General features: G+C 47.4%; 1 protein-coding gene across 9 annotated transcripts in view; it reads left to right on the forward strand.

The window, feature by feature from the left end:
* Positions 1–1410: 1410 nt before the first annotated feature.
* The window catches only part of NBN (nibrin), a 47466-nt gene continuing 31643 nt past the window's right edge, over positions 1411–17233 (forward strand). For 2 of the 9 annotated variants that reach the window (XM_045581563.1, XM_045581556.1), the window contains exons 1-8: positions 1413–1575; positions 3079–3215; positions 4808–4956; positions 5144–5303; positions 7618–7721; positions 10761–10878; positions 12462–12655; positions 15205–15302. In XM_045581563.1, coding sequence (XP_045437519.1) covers positions 1539–1575; positions 3079–3215; positions 4808–4956; positions 5144–5303; positions 7618–7721; positions 10761–10878; positions 12462–12655; positions 15205–15302 — 997 coding nt within the window. In that variant the 5' untranslated portion in view covers positions 1413–1538. Of the gene's footprint in view, positions 1576–3078; positions 3216–4807; positions 4957–5143; positions 5304–6897; positions 6922–7617; positions 7722–10760; positions 10879–12461; positions 12656–15204; positions 15303–17233 lie in introns of those variants that run through there. The other 7 variants (XM_045581558.1, XM_045581557.1, XM_045581561.1 and 4 more) reach the window with 7 other exon arrangements.

Genomic DNA, 17233 nt, shown 5'->3' on the forward strand with positions numbered 1-17233 from the left:
TTCTTTTGTATGTTTGTGAAATATAAGCCCTGTCTTCCTATCTTCTGTAGAGTTAACCAATACCTCCCAGATCATTATTGGAAAACAAAACATCATAAGACCTTTCCACCATTGCTCTGCATTGTAACTTTTGAAAAATTAAATTTATAGGTGTGAGTGTTTTTTGGGTCTTTCTATCGATATATTAACCCATTTGCCTATTGTCTATCCTTGTGCCAATAGAACACAGATTAAACAATAACTTTACATTTTGTAACATTACAGAATACTTTTGCAAACCAGAACTTCTGTGATCACAAGTGTACTCTAGTCGTCTGTGAGTCTGAAGGGCTGGCGACCGCGGGTGCAGGGTGGAGGTGGTCAAGGGTTAGGGACTCCTGGATTGGGAGCAGAGCTTACAACAGTTAGGTCCAAGTGAAAATGGAAAGAGTTCAGCTCCTGATTAGATGAAAGTGTACCATTATGAAACAGAGAGGTTGGGAGAGGTTGACTTGAACTAGGAGTAAAAATAGTAAGTTAACTGGCGAAATCCTTATTTTTACCATAATCATCGTTACCATCACTAGGATCCATACAAAGGGATGACTGCAATTTAAGAAATTACAAACCCATGGAATTATATAAGTAGTGTTAAGGTTTGGGGGCCGGTAATGTGGACTATGAAAGAATTCGCAACTGCAAAAAGAGACAGATGCAGAGAAGAAGTTTATTTTTACTTTCACCAAGGAAAAGGCAAAGAACAAAAGCTGCTCCCCCTTTTAAAGCCTTGGCTGCTGTTGCTACAGTAGCGGGGGGTGGGGGGTGGGGGGTGGGGGGTGGCTGAAATTGGACATCAGACACGCCCCTGATCCCGCCCCGGTCTTCTTCATGAGACAACCAGACAGATGTCCTAGGCAGATGTCTTTATCCGAATCTCCACCCAAGCCTGTAGAAGATGCTCAGAGTAAAGTTAGGAAGAGTTCCAAAGAGGCTTGTTTGAAGAGGAGAGGAGGAAGGAAACTTTCTACTAATTAGAGACTTGGTGTGAATTACCCGAGTTGTTTAAAAAAAAAAAAAAAAAAAGGCAGAGAGGAGGTGTATGCAAGGATGTAGTCTTGAGAGTAACTTACCTTGTCTTCCAGTTTGAAGAGAGGGGCTGTTTGAATCAGAGGAGCTAACAATGTTGTGGTTTACCAGGAGCTTCCCATAAATTGTGGAAGGCCTTTTTCCGATTCTGAGTGATTAGTATGTTAGTGTCTATGAAATTTCCTTATGTTGCTTTGCAGCTAATTATAAAGCTATTTCCATTTACAACCAGGAAAATGCAGGTAATCCAATATTGGCGAACACCTTAAAACGGGATCCCCACTTCTCAGGCCTTAGAGGCTGCGCCATTCCCTCCCTGCCACCAGGTGGCGCCCGGGTGCCGCCGCCCTCCCGCGCAGGCGCAGTCCGCGAGCAGGCGCGTCCCGGAGCCCGCCAGTTCGCAGGCGCCGGGCCGCGCCGGGCCGGCAGCTGAGGCTGCGCAGCCGCACGTCGCCGACACTGAGGCCGGATTCATGTGGAAGCTGCTCCCGCTCGCGGGCTCGGCCCGAGGTGAGGCGGCGGGGAGGTGATCGAGGGCCGACTTCCCAGGGCCGGGCTGGGGAGAGAGGGTCCGAGGGGCACTTCCTGCTTGACCCAGACCCTGTCGTCACCTTCCAGCGACGGCGGGAGGCTGTGCGTCCGACGCGGGCGGGGCGGGGCGGGCGTCCTGGGGGCGGGCGGGGTCCGGCTGTCCCGGGTACCGAACCCGCAGCCGCAGGTTCCCGAGTTGCCCGGCCGCTCGGGTGCCGGTGACGGCGGACCCTGCGGGGTGGCGGCCGCCCGGTGAGGGTCGCGTGGGCTGCGGCGGGTCCCGCTGACGGGACAGCAGGCGCTCCTGTGAGAAGCTGCGGCGACGGACCCCCGCCTGCTCTGGACACCGACGCGGTTGTGCTGCGCGCGCCGGGTGGTGGGGACTGGCACCCGGGGACAGGCACCTGGAGGACGGGCACCTGGGGGAGCACCTGGGGGGGAGGCACCTGAGGGAGCATCTGCAGGGAGGGCACCTGGGGGAGCATCTGCAGGGGGGGCACCCGGGGACAGGCACCTGGAGGACGGGCACCTGGGGGAGCACCTGCAGGGGGAGGCACCAGAGGGAGCATCTGCGGGGGAGGCACCTGTGGGGGGAGCACCCACGGAGAGGGAGCACCTGGGAAGCACCTGTGGGGGGAGGGCACCTGCAGGGGGGAGCACCTGCGGGGGGGGGAGGTAGGGTGTCGGGCTCCTGGGGGGGGTTGGGGCTGGGTTTCTGGGAGGGGGGCAGGAGGCTGGGCACCTGTGGGGGGTAGGGTGTCCGGCTCCTGCGGGGGAAGGGGGGGGAGCACTTGCAGGGGGCATTTGCGGGGGAGGGGGGAGGGTGTCGGGCTCCTGCGGGGGGGTTGGGGCTGGGCTCCTGGGAGGGGGGCAGGAGGCTGGGCACCTGTGGGGGGTAGGGTGTCCGTCTCCTGCGGGGGAGGGGGGGAGAGCACTTGCAGGGGGCATTTGCGGGGGAGGGGGGGAGGGTGTCGGGCTCCTGGGGGGGGTTGGGGCCAGGTTTCTGGGAGGGGGGCAGGAGGCTGGGCACCTGTGGGGGGTAGGGTGTCCGGCTCCTGCGGGGGGGAGCGGGCAGGAGGCTGGGCACCTGTGCGGGGTAGGGTGTCTGGCTTCTGGGGGGGGACCGGGCAGGAGGCTGGGCTCCTGCTCCCTCCTGTGTCACCTGCTTTTCATCCGCTGCAGCGGGTCAGGGACCTGGGTTCCCGCAGCCCTGCGTTCCCAGGGCCTGTGGTCCGTCCATCGGTTCTCCGCAGGCACATTGACCTCCAATAGTGAGGGTGGCGGTAACAGATGCTCCAGGGCCTCTGGGGAAGGTGGTCATTCTGGCTCCTCAGTGTGGTTTTCCGGCTAGTCAGCCTCTGGGTCCTGCAGCGAGACTTTACTGAAAAACACGTTTTCTTTGTGAGTAAAAATAAGGCCGTATCCCTTACATATGTGCACGCGCGTGTACATGTGTGTTTCTCAGTCTCCTCGTTCTCCTAGAACCACACCGACTTCTGACGGGCGTGGAGTACACGGTGGGGAGGAAGAACTGCGGGGTCCTCCTGGAGAACGACCAGTCCATCAGCCGCAGCCACGCCGTGCTCGCCGCCCGCTTTCCCGGGACCGGGACCAGCCTGGTGCGTCTGCTGTGCTCCGGGGCTCCGGGAGGGTCGCATCAGAGTGCCGTGCTGCTGTGGGAGGGCCAGGGCCTCTTACTTCCTAGCAGTTAGGTGGTTTTTACTGTTTTTATTCATTTATAGAGGAAGGGAGAAGGGGAGAGAGAGAAACCTCAATGAGAGAGAAACATGGTCCACTGCCTCCTACTCCACGGGGCCTGCAACCCCAGTCCTGGGAATAGAACGGGGACACTTGGTTCAGGGAGGCCCAACCAACTGAGCCACACCCACCAGGGTTAGATTTCTTTAATAAAAAAAAATTAAATACATCTGGCAGCAGTACCAGTGGTATTTATTTTAATACTAGAGGCCCAGTGCATGAAATTTGTCCCTCAGCCCAGCCTGCACCCTCTCCAGTCTGGGACATCCCTCTCACCATCCAGGATCATTGGCTCCTAACTGCTTGCCTGCCTGCCTGCCTGATTTCCTGTAACCACTCCCCTGCCAGCATTATTGACACCTAACTGCTCCCCTGCCAACTCAATTACCCCCAACTTCCCTCCCCTGCTGGTCCAACCCCCCACCCCCCAATAGCCCTCCCCAGCAGGCCTGGTTGCTCCCAACTGCCTTCTCCTGCAGGCTGGTCCCCCCCAACTGCCCTCTCCTGCAAGCCTGGTCCCCCCCTGCAAGCCTGCCCCCCGCAACTGCCCTCCCCCGCAGACCCAGTTGCCCGCAACTGCCTTCCCCTGCAGGCCTGGTCACCCATAACTGCCCTCCCCTGCAGGCCTGATCATCCACACCTACCCTCTCCTGCTGGCCATCTTTCCTGAGGGTGTGAGGGTCAATTTACATATTACCTCTTTATTATAGGATTTGAAGTTTCTGTTCCAGTATTTGACAGTTTAATGATTTAGAAACTCAGGAAATAGAACATATTTATTTTTATTTACTTAAGCATTCATTGAGTCTCACTGTGTGCCTCTCCTGGGGGTGGAGCAGTGAATGAAGGGGATGGAGAGTGATTGAAGGGTTGTGCAGCCCTGTGAACACAGGTATCCCCCCCCCACCCCCCAAGCGATTCCTTTTATTCGGGAAAATGGCTGTTGCTTGTGCACCCCAGCTCCTTTTAATGGCTTTGAGTTTGTCTGGGTTGGTTGGTTGTTTTAATCACAACCTTGGGTGAGGAAAGGGCTAAACATCTATATCAACAGTTGTGCTTGTTATGCTGGTGCTAATAGGAAAGAAAGACATTATTTTTAGCAAACACTATATCACCAAGTGCTGTATCTATGCAGTGATATTTAGGTTTTGTGTGTCTATTCTTTTTTGTTATCCTCACCAGAGGTATTTTTTCCATTGATTTTTAGAGAGAGTGGAAGGAAAGGAGGGAGAGATTGGTGTGAGAGAAACACTTGGATTGGTTATCTGCCACATGCCCTTGATGGGGGCAGGCTGGGGATCAAACCTGCAACCCTTCAATTCCAGGCCTGATGCTCTATCCACTGAGCAACACCAGCCAGGGCTGCCTTTATTCTTACAGGTAGAGAAAAACATTATTGTCCAATAGTGACTGAGTAGTAAAACACTTTAACGTATTTGATGATTTTTTTCAGAGTCAACCACATGAAATCCCCGTATTGACAATAAGAGACAGTTCTAAGTATGGCACCTTTGTTAACGAGGAAAAAATGCAGAATGGACTTTCTCAGACTCTGCAGTCAGGGGACAGAATTACTTTTGGAGTGTTTGAAAGCAAATTCAGGTAAGAATTTTAAAATTTATAAATCAGATTCTAAAGGACACAGCAGTTTTTTCTTGATTGCACTTCAGATTTAGGTAACAGTGATCTCATTAGTTAGAAATCTAGTATTACAAAAAAATTAAAATAGCACCTGTTTAAAGCTCGGTACCTATGATAACAGCTTTATGTGGCTCGCTTTCACTTACAGAGTGGAGTATGAGCCTCTGGTCGCATGCTCTTCTTGTTTAGATGAGTCTGGGAAAAATGCTTTGAGTCAAGCCATACTGCAGCTGGGAGGACTTACCGTAAACAACTGGACCGAAGACTGCACGCACCTCGTCATGATGTCAGTTAAGGTCACCATTAAAGTAGGTCGAATGGCTGTTGTTATGCTGAAATGATTCTGTGGATTTAAGCTTACCTATTCTACACAGTTGTTTTTAAGGTCATTTACTTTAAACCCATCAGAATTGTTAGTTGTAGTTTATATATGCCAACCTCATGCCTTTGTATACCATTTATGTCAGATTGGCTTTTTGGTAACTTATTTATTACATGGGACAACAGAAGCACCTAAAATTATATTTCACCTTTTGATTTGGCATTTTAAACAATGATTTATGTCATCGTTCACCAAGAAGTGTACACGGTGTACAGCTCGTGAGAACAGCTGCCGGTCTTCAAGTCGGCGTCACCCGCCTCCTCATCTAGTTGTCGTCCTCCTGCTCTTTCATTTGGTGTAGGGCCCGGTCACAAATGCTTCTTAAGTGCTTGTAGTTGACTATTGCCCTAATGTATCTCACAACAGAGGCGCTGAAAGTATTTCTGAACACAGTGCTGTATTTTGGTATGTTTTCAGGTTTTGCATCTTCATCAGGTTTGATTATGTCCAAACTAACTGAAGAAAGACATTGGGAGGGGACTAATCTCCCTTCATTTATTTATTGTTTTTACTGATTTTTAGAGAGGAAAGAAGAGGGAGAGAGAGAAGCATCTAAGCGAGAGTGAGACTGCCTCCTGTTTCCCCATCCTGGGGATGGAGCCCACAATCTGGGCATGTGCCCTGACCGGGAATCAACCTTCTGGTGCACAAGACAGCATCCAGCCCGCTGAGCCACACCAGCCGGGCACTCATCTCCTTGTCAACGGGTTGGTTGTGGGTGTGCAGGATTGCTTTAGGTTAATATCTGCAGTGAAAACCAACAAATATTTAGATTCCTTTTTTAGATTACAGAAAAATCTTTTAATACATAATTAAGTCAGAATGTTTGTATTATACCCACCCCAGTGTCCTAGAGAAGGGCCTGCTGCTCAGATTGAACCTCCCGTCAAACTTGTATCTGGGATTATCTCTGACCAAGGACCATGTCATCTTTGCAAGTTTATTAAATTGATTCATGAATTCAGCAGTCCTAACTTACGTTAGTATACCCACAGATACTAGATTCAAAAATCAAAATGTCCACTATTGGTTTACAGTAGGGATGCCCCCTCACGGTAATCGGAATATTTATGTGTGGACTCTTAAGATATCAAGATACCTGAGACTCACAGAGGGAACGTGCCCTCGCTTGGTGGCCATAAGTAGGAGCTGCGGCTGTGACAGTCCAGGAACGTCACCCACTCACAGAGCACATGCTGTCCCAGGGACTGACTCGCCGCCGGCCGAGTGTGGCTCTCCCCGTTAGAGTCCTGGGTATTCGTACACCAACAGAGGCTAGTACAGCCAACCTTTTCAATATTTCTGATCAGTCATATGCCAAAAAAGAAAACCTGGCCCTTACTTTTTTGGTAAAATTTCCAGAAGTGCAGACAGGTTTTTTAAATCATGAATGTTAGAACAAAATAGATCTTAAAGAACATTCAGCTCAGTTTTTGTTTGCTGAAAAGGAAACTGAGGCATGGAACAATGAAGTCCTTGGCCTAGGATTACGTTTGGAGCTTACTCACCCCAACATAATTGCACACTTTTGCTTTATGCCAGAAGTAAGTTACTTCATTCATTGATGTGTTTCATGAGAGACACCAAATTGCTCATGCATAATGCCCCATATGATTAGAAGCATGCTGAAACAAAACAAATTCTTAAGCTGAATTATGCTGAAGCATCTTCATTTCATTGCCAGTGGCAGAATTTCTAAACTTCCTGAAATTTTGTGGATTTACCTTATTTGAGGCGTAAGCTTAATCCATTTGCTACTTGTAAATACTTATTTGGAGCTTTTACTCAACCCCAGTCAGTCAGTCCTTTGTTTACCTCCTTGAACATAGTCATAATCTGTTGGAAGGCAGGTGGGCTGGTCTCCCGAGTGTTTATCTCTTGATATGATCTTCTCTATGGTAAATGTTACATCGCCTCAGTCCTAACACTTTTTAGCATTTTAATGTTTTCAAAAGTGGAATACATTTTAAAAGTGACTTATGTTTTATATTGTTCCACCTCCCCAAAGAAGTTTTTAAATTAATATTGTAATTAATGGGTTTTATAATTGAGTGATTGTATAGGGATTTGTAAATTAAGCAATGACTGATCTGATTTCTATTATATAGATTATGGTTTCTTTATAGAGAGATGAGAGGGGAAAATAATAGAATAGCCTCTTCGTAGTCTATAACTTAGAACTTTTATTTAAAATGAGCTAGCAGGGGTATACGTATTCACATATGCTTTCTCCTTCTTAGACAATATGTGCGCTCATTTGTGGACGTCCAATTGTAAAGCCAGAGTATTTCACTGAATTTCTTAAAGCAGTCCAGTCCAAGAAGCAGCTCCCACAAATTGAAAGGTATTTGTATACTTAAAATATAATAAAATACGGCATATGAAGTATGATAGCACTGATTTTATTTAAGTTAATTCTCTCTTTATTGACTTTCAGGTGTGATTTTTTGTTAGTATGTAAAGAAAGGATCCCTGAATTCCTTTTGGTTGTTGTTTATCTTAGTGAAACAAATGTTACGTGTGTGCTAATTTTTAAAGAACACTGAAGGCCGGTGAACGAGGGCATCTGCAGAGCCTGTGCCTTGCTCCGGCGCTCCCCGGACCGGGGGTGAGCAGTGCCTGTCCAGAGCCACTGGTCCCCGGGCAGCACCGCCCCGCCTGGAGCGCCTTTCTCCCGGGCTAACCCCTGCCCGCTGAGGGTTTGGGTGATTAGCGATATTAGAAGTAGGTGGCTGCTCGGTACTTTAAGTTAGGGGTGTCGAACTCAATCAGAGAAGGGGCCAAAATCTAAAATCCAGCCTAAATCGCGGGCCGAATGGTTTACTGAACAGTCATAAACTGTCATTGTGATGAAAACGTAGCGGAGTGCAGTGATGACAGCGCGGTGCGGGCCACATTGCAAGGCCTGGCGGGACGGATTTGGCCCGCGGGCCTTGTGTTTGACACATGTGCTTTAAGTAATAGAGTATTCAGCATCCGAGCTCGTGGCCTGGCACCGTGCTAGATGCGTGCTGAAGGAAATGCTGTTGCAATGTCTGCGGAGATTGCTCTATTTATTTATTTATTTATTTATTTATTTATTTAGATGCTTTGCGAAATTTGTGAACCACCAGGCTAAACTATGGTGTGGCATTACAATGTTGGAAGTGATATAAACGGGTTGAAGAGGGGATGTTTACGTTTTTAGATTGTGTGGTTAAAATGCTGGTGCTAAAGTGGTGGGTGTGTAGTCATCTGAGCACTGGGGCAACTGCTTAAAATATGTGTCAGGAGATTAGAGTCTGAATGGAGTAATAGACGGACTACCTTTATAAACTCATCTCATAAGACAACTTTGAAGGGTTAAACTCTAAAATTTTACTCTAGTTTATTATCTTATTACTAATTTTAAAATATTACTAGCTAGTTACAAGGTATTTTGCCCAGTTCAGCGTTCTTAGGGACTGTTTATACTTGATAATATGTATCTGCTTTTAAAAGTAACTGAAAATCAAATTTTTCTTTTTGTTTTTAATTTTCGTTTGGAAGGTTTCTAGTATTTTATAATCTGGTTTAACAGATAATGTAATGTTTTGGGACCTTGAAAAGAGATCCTCATATTTTAAAACAGACAATTCTTAACCTTTTTTGAGTCCTAGACCCTGTGAGAACATGAAACTTCACTTACATACCCTCAACTTAGCATAGTGCTTCAACAGAGTCACACCCTGCAAAGCCTATTTATGAACCTCCGTAGGGGAGTTGATAAAACCCTATAAATCTCCACTAATGAAACTGAACTGTAACCTTACACCCTTGTGGATCGTCACAAATTAAACCGTTGTGGAGTCTAGATCCTTGGCAGTGGAGGGCTTGTGAGGCCTCTGCTGCTGAGAACACGTCCGTGGTCTTAGAGATCTGAGAGCTGGTCATTGGTTCCTATGTACTCTTCATATTCTTGGGTATTTTTGACTTTAGGTTTGACGTAATTTTTTTTTTCTGACTTCAATTTATGACTTTATTAAATTAGATGCCTAAACAAAAACATGCCTGCCATGAGATTGATCAGTAACTCCAGATTCACTGTCAACTAGAAAAGGCAATTGCGTCAGCCCTGGTTTGATGGTGGTGATCAGAAATCACCTTGTTAATGATATCGTAAAATGCATATTTCCCCCTAACCCGTTCCCACTCTTCCTGGGACCCGTTTGGTGCTGTGGGAGACTTACCTTCCACAGAAAGGGGTTCCACGGGGATAGGGTGGGTTTCCAGAGGGACGTGAGATACGTTGTTGTAACTTTTTATTCCATCGCTGTCTCTCTTTTAGTTCTGGAAAAAGACCCTCACTAGTCCCAGGTGTGAATTAGAAAGGCACACGACAGAGCTTTTACCTCACAAAAGGACCGTCCTTTTTGGAGCAGCGATGGCTGCCTCTGCACGGTTACTGGGAGACGGGAAGACAGAGTCCAAGCTTCCTGCACCCCCGGTGGTGCCAGCTTTTTCCCAGATGCCACAGGCTTGACTGTGGTGGCTTCATAGTGAGCCTTGGATTCAGGGAGTGACAGCTCCTAAATGTTGTTTCCTCAGCGTTGTTGGCTCTGCTGGGTCTTTTGCCTCTTTATGTAAACTTTAGAGTCGTCAGAACCCACAAAAGAACTTGCTGGTAGTTTAATTGGGGCTGCATTGATTTATAGGTCAAGTTGGGATGCACTAACAGCTTGACAGTGTTGAGCCCCCCGTTATCCATGTGGACATTAGTCATTTTTACTAGAAGGTAGAGGTAAGGAAAGCCTGGTCCCTTATGAATAGCTGTAGCAAAATATCTGAGTATGTAGAAAGGTGAGACTGGACTGATGAGAGGCTGAAGGATTTTCCTCTCTGTTTTCTTCTTTTCCCCCATTCCCATGGATGATTAGCTGTGTTTATAGCATTATATTGAAGAGCTAAGAGACTGTACCTTTAAATCTCACTTTATAAATTTTATTTAAACTGACACAATAATGTAGGTCTTAATTTCCTGAGTTTCTCCAAAGGGATCTGTAACAAAACAGTTTTAGAAGTTCACAGAATGGAGTCCGACACTGTCAGTGCGCCCTGTTCTCACACCAGCACATGCGATGGAATGGATGGTTATGGTGAGGTCTCTTGGCCTTCATCATTCATGGAACTTGGTTCTATAAAATTTAATTGTATCTTGTTATAATTGTCTACCCTTAGATTATTTCAAGAAAATCAGTTAGATACATTTAATCAGTTTGTCCCAGATAAAAACTTTTTAAAAATAATATAGCGGAATTATGGAAATTAAACCTTTAGTGTCTAGAGAGCTGCTCCACTTACAAATTTAATGGCATGCACGCATAGTAGTTTATAATTAGAATATACTTAAATTTTGTTTTTACAGATTTTACCCACCAATTGATGAGCCAGCCATTGGAAGTAAAAATATTGATCTGTCAGGACGGCAAGAAAGAAAACAGATCTTCAAAGGGAAAACATTTGTATTTCTGAATGCCAAGCAGGTAATGTTTTAAGCTACATGTTCCTAAAGAAAACATTACACATGAGGACAAATTAGTAATGTTCTCAGTGCATTTTCTTTTGAGATTATGTGCAGAAGTGTGACATTGATTAAAAATTGCCCTGGCACCAGCACCTGCCCATGTTCTTATATGTGATTATAATGTTCATTAATACCTGTTAATTGGCCTATTAAGTTTATACAAATATACTAGAGGCCTGGTGCATGGGGGTTGTCCCTCAGTCCAGCCTGCACCCTCTCCAATCTGGGACCCCTTGAAGGATGTCCGACTACCCATTTAGGCCCGATCCCACCTGATTGGACATCCCTTCACAATCCAGAACTGCTGGTGGGAGAAGGCCTAAACAGGCAGTCGGACATCCCTCTCATAATCTAGGACTACTGGCTCCCAACTGCTTGCCTGCCTGCCTGATTGCCCCTAAACACTTCTGCCTGCAAGCTTGATCACCCCCTACCCAATCCCCTGCCAGCCTGATTGACACCTAACTGCTCCCCTGCCAGCCTGATTGCCCCTAATTGTCCTCGCTTGTAGGCCCGGCCTGGTTGCTCCTAACTGCCCTCCCTGCCAGCCTGGTCACCCCTTATTGCCCATTCCTGATGGCCTGGTAAGCCCTAACTGCCCTTCTTTGCCAGCCTGGTTGCCCCTAACTGTCCTCCCCTGCAGGCTTGGTTCCCCCCAACTGTCCTCCCCTTCAGGCCTGGTCCTCTCCCTCCCTCCCCCCAACTTTCCTCCCCTGCTGGCCTGGTTGCCCCTAACTGCCCTCCTTTGCCAGCCTGGTCGCCCCTAATTGCCCTCCCCTGCTGGCCTGGTAAACCCTAACTGTTCTCCCCTGCTGGCCTGGTTACCCTTAACTGCCCTTCCCTATAGGCCTGGTTCTCCCCAATTGCCCTCCCTTGCAGGCCTGGTCCCCCCCAACTGCTCTCCCTGAAGGCCTGGTCCCCCACAACTGCCCTCCCCTGCAGGCCTGGTCACCCCCAACTGCCCTCCGCCGGCCCAGACACCCCTACCTGCCCTCCCCTGCTGGCCTGATGGCTCACAACTACCCTTCCCTGCAGGCCTGGTCCCTCCCAACTCCCCTCCCCTGCTAGCCATCTTGTAGTTGCCATCTTGTGTCCACATGGGGGCAGCTATCTTTGACCACATAGGGGTGGCCATCTTGTGTCTTGGAGTGACAGTCAATTTGCATATTACTCTTATTAGATAGGCTGTAAGGTGGGGTAAGGGGAACTGCTTTAAGTTCTAACTTGTGGGTTATTTAACAGGTGTTGAATGTCTTCTATGTGCTGAAGTGGGTCCAGGGTTTCTGTCGCAAGGGGGGAGCCCTGCCCATTGGCTGCAGGCCGTGTGGGGGGCCGAGGTTTCTGTTGCAGGGGAACCCCGCCTGTGGGCTGCAGGCAGCGTGCTGTGCCAGGGCCGGGGTGCCTGGGGACCAGGGCTTTCTCAGAATGGAAGCGCAGACCTATTGTATGTCAATTCTGTCCTTTTGCTTCCAGATCAAGTTCTTACAAGTTGTAGAACGTGCTCAGAATTAATTGTGGCTATTTTATTTTTTCCATTTTTAGCATAAAAAGTTAAGTTCAGCAGTTGTTTTTGGAGGAGGAGATGCTAGGTTGATAGCAGAAGAAAATGAAGAAGGAGAGAGTTTCTTTTCCGCTCCTGGCACTTGTGTTGTTGATGTAGTAATGACAAATTCCCAGTCCTTAATTTCTGACTCTCAGAGAAAATGGATTCACTCTGTTATGGATATGCTCCACAGGTACTTTGTTATCTTTCATTAGTAAAAATATATGCAAGCAGGCGGTTTTATATATTTCAATATGTGAGTTTTGGTGTACTCTGCATAACAACAGAAAAGTATATACAATAATTATTGCAAAGATTTTATTATAGGTGGTGCTTATATTTGGTTTAACATAGATCAGATTGCTTACCTATGTTTTTTATTAGTATTTTGATACTTTGTTTTGAAATTTGGTTTTAATCTACCCGGAATGGATTCTGTTTATACCTGAGCTCCACATGCAGGGGAGCAGTTTGTCCTTATCTCCTCCACGCACCCGCACGCCCTCATGTCCAACACGCCTGTGTCTCCTGTCCACCAGGCCAGGCTCTCGCTCTGCTCTGCCCGGAAGCACCCTGGCTGTTCTTGGCTCTTTACTCTTCATATACATTTAAAAATAAGCTTTTCACAAATCGTGTTGGGAATTTTATTGAAACCACAAATCAATTTGGGGAGAATTAAGAGTTTTTATAATTTCTCTGTAGAGATCTTAAATATCATTTATTAGGTCTTCCTAGATATTACATATATTCTGATAGATATACATGTGGTAGGTGAAATATAAGTATCTGATATTTATTAATTATAATTTCTAGTTGTTTACTGTTGATGGATAGAAATTCAACTCAAGATTTAGACACTGTTCTTCTAGCTCACCACCTTGCTGGATTTGCTTTGTATTTCTAATCATCTTTAGTCATTTTTTGTATAAATCATATCTGTAAATGACATTTCTAATCCCCATGTCTCTGATCCCTTCCTCTCCCTGTCTCTCTGTGCCTTCTGGGGCCTCTAAGCATGTGGTGCGGGGAGGGCTGCCACGCATCTCACCATGGGCTTGAATGGGTGCTGCCACGTTTCCCTCCCAGGACGATGCAATGTCTGTATAGCACTGTTGTCACATGTGTTTTTAAAATGTTTTCATTTTATATAACCAATTGTTATAACTAATTTTTATAGTATACGACGGCCTGGAATATGAAATTCATGCATGGGGTGGTGTCCCTCAGCCCAGCCTGCACCCTCTCCAATCTGGGACCCCTTGAGGGATGTCTGACTTCCTGTTTAGGCCTGATCCTGGTGGGATCCTGGTGGGATTGGGCCTAAACAGGCAGTCGGACATCCCTCTCACAATCTAACTGCTCGCCTGCCTCTGCCTGATTGCCCATAAGTGCTTCTGCCTGCCAGCCTGATCACCCCCTAACCACTCCCCTGCCAGCCTGATCGCTGCCTAACTGCTCCACCCTGGCCCAATTGCCCCTAACTGCCCTCCCTGCCAGCCTGGTCACCCCTAACTGCCTTTCCCTGCAGGCCTGATCGCCCACAACTGCCCTCTTTTGCAGGCCTGGTCCCCACCAACTACCCTCCCCTGCAGGCCTGTATCTCCCCCAACTGTCCTCCCCTTTTGGCCTAGTCTCCTCCAATTGCCTTCCTCTGCTGGCCTGGTCATGCCTAACTGCCCTCCCTTCTGGCCTGACTGCCCACAACTACCCTCCTCTGCCAGCCTGCTCACCCCTAACTGCCCCAACTTCCCTCCCCTGCAGGCCATCTTGTGGGGCCATCTTGTGTCCACATGGGGGCAGCCATCTTTGACCACATGGGGCGGCCATCTTGTGTCTTGGAGTGATGGTCAATTTGCATATCACTCTTTTATTAGCTAGGATTTATAGTTTCAAAAACTTTAGGGTAATAAAGTATTAATTTTGGATTGCCTGAATTATAAGTAGGTATATGTGGCTACTTGTATACAATACTTTATAAAACCTTTTTTTAGTATATACTATTATAATACTATTATAATCACATTTACAGTAAAACTCTAAGTTAATCCAGTCAGTACATTTAAAAAAACAAATGTTAAAGCATCCAAAAAAGACCTTTTAAACTACTGCAGCCACTTAAAATATCTTGCAGTGAGTATTAAAAGTTTTGTAGTTCTTAAAATTTGAGGTATAGTTTCTATAACATTATATTAAATTGCTTTTGTTTTAAAAACTCAGTCATTATCCACTTTACAGAATAACAGAAGATAGGTTCACCCTAAGATTCCTTTAATAAGATTCTTTTACACATGTAAATTTGATTAAATGATTTGATTTACTAAACTTTAAATCATAGCACAACCAGCTTATCCACAGTTCTTAGTGCTTCCCTCCCTCCTTCCCCTTCTCCCTATTGCTTTCTCTCTTTTCTGTTTTCTCTTAGGATTTCAGTAATCATAGGTTTACTTATAAAAATCTTTCCTATTGCTTCATCTGGGTGTTACTGTTTTCTTCTTATTCTGAAAGTTATAGAATTTAGAACTGAAGGATATATATTTTTTACTCTAGACCTGAGTTAATAAACACGGTGGGCTTGGCCAGGGTAGCCTGCTCCGTGAGGGAGCCAGCCTCCGTGTGTGAAATTCTCTCCATACATTACATTGCTGGACCTCTGTGGGGAGGGGAGAGTTTCAGTTTGACATCATGTTAATAAATTTGTTAGTTGGAATATATTATTATGCTTAAATCATTTTATTCTAATAGGCAGGGCCTTAGACCTATTCCTGAAGCAGAAATTGGATTGGCAGTGATCTTCATGACTACAGAGAATTACTGTGACCCTCGGGGCCAGCCTTGTACAGGTAATTCAAGCATTGTTTCTATTGACGCTTCAGCAAGTGCGTTTATTATGTAACTGATGGCAGGCTGTGTGCACATTCCGAGGTACTTATCAGGAGTGACCATTTCCAATGTCTTTTAAAACTGCCCTTCTCCATGTAGCCATTTGAAAAACATATGTGTCACTGCATACTGAGCGCTGTTCTGAGTGCTGAAGATACAGGATGAGCAAAGTGAACAAGTTACCAGCTGCTGTGACTTTCTGTTCTGAAGCGTGGGATTCAGGCTCTCCTGCTGAGCCCTGTGAAGGCCAAGCACAAAGAGGAGCGGCCCCGGGGAGTGGCAGTGCCAGGGAGGGCTGTGGGTGGCGGTCAGGGTCTCGCTGAGGATATCGCACTGGGGTGCCAGGTGTGTGTGTGGCAAAAAGAGGCCACACGATGGATGTGGGGAGCAGAGTGCCAGGGTGGAGGACCTGAGCACCGCTCTGTGTGGAGAACGGATTTCGGCGTCCTGGACGGGTGGGATCCGAGGGGTAGCCCGTGGAGGCAGGTGGGAGCCGGGCCAGGGGCTGTGTGGCAGCTGGAGAGGCGGAAGAGCAGAGTCAGGGTACATTGTGGGGGCAGCCTGCAGTTCTTGGCGTGAGTCCCTAGTGGCTCGTGCCATTTCCGGGGTGAAGGGGGCATGCATAGTTCAGTGCTGCCTGTCCGAGGAGTCCCCGCACAGTCCCCTACTTTTCTTGAAAATAAGCTGTTGTCATTAAGATGATTCATTCATTCATTCTTTTCTGCTTGCTTTGGACTCTCCATGTTTTTGTGTCTATTCCCCTGAGCTCTTTTCTTTGTACATTACCTCCTGTACGTACTTACAGTCTGCTGACAATTTCAGAAGACAGCCATTTGGGGGGATGCGTGTCTTCCCTCTCCTTTCTTCCTCCTTTTGTAGTCACCCATTTACTTATTCAGGAAGTGTTTATTGAACGGGTTGTAAATAAACTGTTTATTATTATTGTAAACACGGGGAGTGACGCCACAAGCAGACCTCAGCAGACCCCTGCCCTTCTCGTGTCTTTGCAAGAATATTGTAAAGAACCTTATTGTTGACAAACATCAGTTATTCTGAGCATTCAATTCCATCTATAAATGTTTCTTTTAGTGACTATATAAGCATCCATAATTATGTTTTGCAAACGTCTGTGCAAGGAAAATGAGTTTTGGGGATGTGTGTGTAGAAGGAAGGGCCCGTGAGTGTCTGCGGTGGCCACGTGGAGGGTGGCAGAGGCTTGGGTGCGGGCCTGGGAGTCAGCGTGACGTCATCAAGCCCGGGCTCACAGGAGTTGGCTGTGATCTTGCTTACGGGCTCAGTGAATGCCAAGAGGAGTGTTTCAGTTAGCATCCAGCTCCATCTCCGTGTTTAACCCACTATGTCAGCGCTGCTCCGGGCTGGCGGAGCAGACACCCCTGCAGAACGCACTTCCTCAGTGCTGTCCCCGTGTTGGTGCGTTTTGCTCTTGGAAAGGACGATAGTTCCCCCAGTTCACGGAGCAGGAGAGTCTGGCACGGCCACTGATGCAGGCCCCGCGCTGGGCGGTGAGCTCCGGGACAGACGCCAGGCCCTCGGGGCGGGGCGCGGGTAGCAGCCAGAGCTACGCTGTGTCCCAGCAGCTACGGTGATGTCATCGTGGAGGCCACGTTGTCCAAACCTGTTGTGTTCTTGTCACATAGTATGTATCTTGGGATTCAGGCTCTTCTGCTGGCTCCTCAGCGTGGCCGTTGATTTGTGTAGTTAGTGGGGTGGATACACTTTCTGTGGGGAAGACTGTAATTTTTTGTCTGCAGACTTAAAGCATTATTTGAAATGGAATTTAAGTTGGTTATTTGGTTTGGCTTGTTAACGTCCCTGAAGGATGGGATGTAGCACTGACGTGCTGTAGGGCACGCTCCTCAGATGCCACAGG

The sequence above is a fragment of the Pipistrellus kuhlii genome, unplaced genomic scaffold (genome assembly GCF_014108245.1).
Source record: "Pipistrellus kuhlii isolate mPipKuh1 unplaced genomic scaffold, mPipKuh1.p scaffold_m20_p_14, whole genome shotgun sequence".
Taxonomy (NCBI): Eukaryota; Metazoa; Chordata; class Mammalia; order Chiroptera; family Vespertilionidae; genus Pipistrellus; species Pipistrellus kuhlii.